Source organism: Penaeus monodon, chromosome 32 (assembly GCF_015228065.2).
Source record: "Penaeus monodon isolate SGIC_2016 chromosome 32, NSTDA_Pmon_1, whole genome shotgun sequence".
Taxonomy (NCBI): domain Eukaryota; kingdom Metazoa; phylum Arthropoda; class Malacostraca; order Decapoda; family Penaeidae; genus Penaeus; species Penaeus monodon.
The window spans coordinates 23,907,978-23,908,655 of NC_051417.1; the positions used below are offsets into that span (position 1 = coordinate 23,907,978).

The 678-nt window shown below is 38.6% G+C and overlaps 1 protein-coding gene across 25 annotated transcripts in view; it reads right to left on the reverse strand.

Moving 5' to 3' along the window:
- The window catches only part of LOC119593731 (myoneurin-like), a 102,537-nt gene that overhangs the window by 64,656 nt on the left and 37,203 nt on the right, over positions 1 to 678 (reverse strand). For 4 of the 25 annotated variants that reach the window (XM_037942705.1, XM_037942706.1, XM_037942707.1 and 1 more), the window contains exon 6: positions 15 to 465. The exons of the other annotated variants lie outside the window; for them this stretch is intronic. In XM_037942705.1, the coding sequence (XP_037798633.1) occupies positions 55 to 465 (411 nt within the window). In that variant the 3' untranslated portion in view covers positions 15 to 54. Of the gene's footprint in view, positions 1 to 14; positions 466 to 678 lie in introns of those variants that run through there. 25 annotated transcript variants of the gene reach the window in all.

The following is a 678-nucleotide window of genomic DNA, read 5'->3' on the forward strand; positions in this document are numbered from 1 at the left end:
GAAAAAAATCCCCGTTTCAAGTAAATCTCATTTATTAAATGAATTTACACATATCTACATATGGTTTTTCAAATGTTCATTCAGCATATTTATATCCAGACACCTATAAGGACAATATTTACAATTAAGTGTCTTAGCTCCAGTGTGGGTATTGATATGCCTTTTTAAATTAGCTTTCTTGCTTGCATGAAATGGACAGTGGGGGCATGCATACGGCTTTTCTCCTGTATGTGTGCGGATATGAACTTTAAGGTTTTCTTCCTGAATTGCCCGGAATGGACAGTATGGGCATGGAAATGGCCTCTCCCCTGTATGAGTGCGAATATGTTTCTTCAAATTTGTGGTAATATTGGTGCTGTAAGGACAAGAGGGACACTGGTGGATCTTGCCGCCGGAAACGAGGCCTTTGCCAGCACTTGGGGCTCCTCTCCACATCATCATCTCACTGCTACAGTCCGCCCCTACCTGTTGAGGATGCCCAGCTTACTATGACATATAATATTATTCCAACAACTTCTTACGTAAGATGTAATTAATTGTAATGTCTCCTTATAATTATCATAGAAAACTGGAATTTGAAGTTACTGAATATTTGCCAGATAATCATTTCCATTCCAGTTTTACTTGATTCCAATCTCTTTCTTTTTCAGTCAATGAGCAAGAGAACTCTTCATGTTG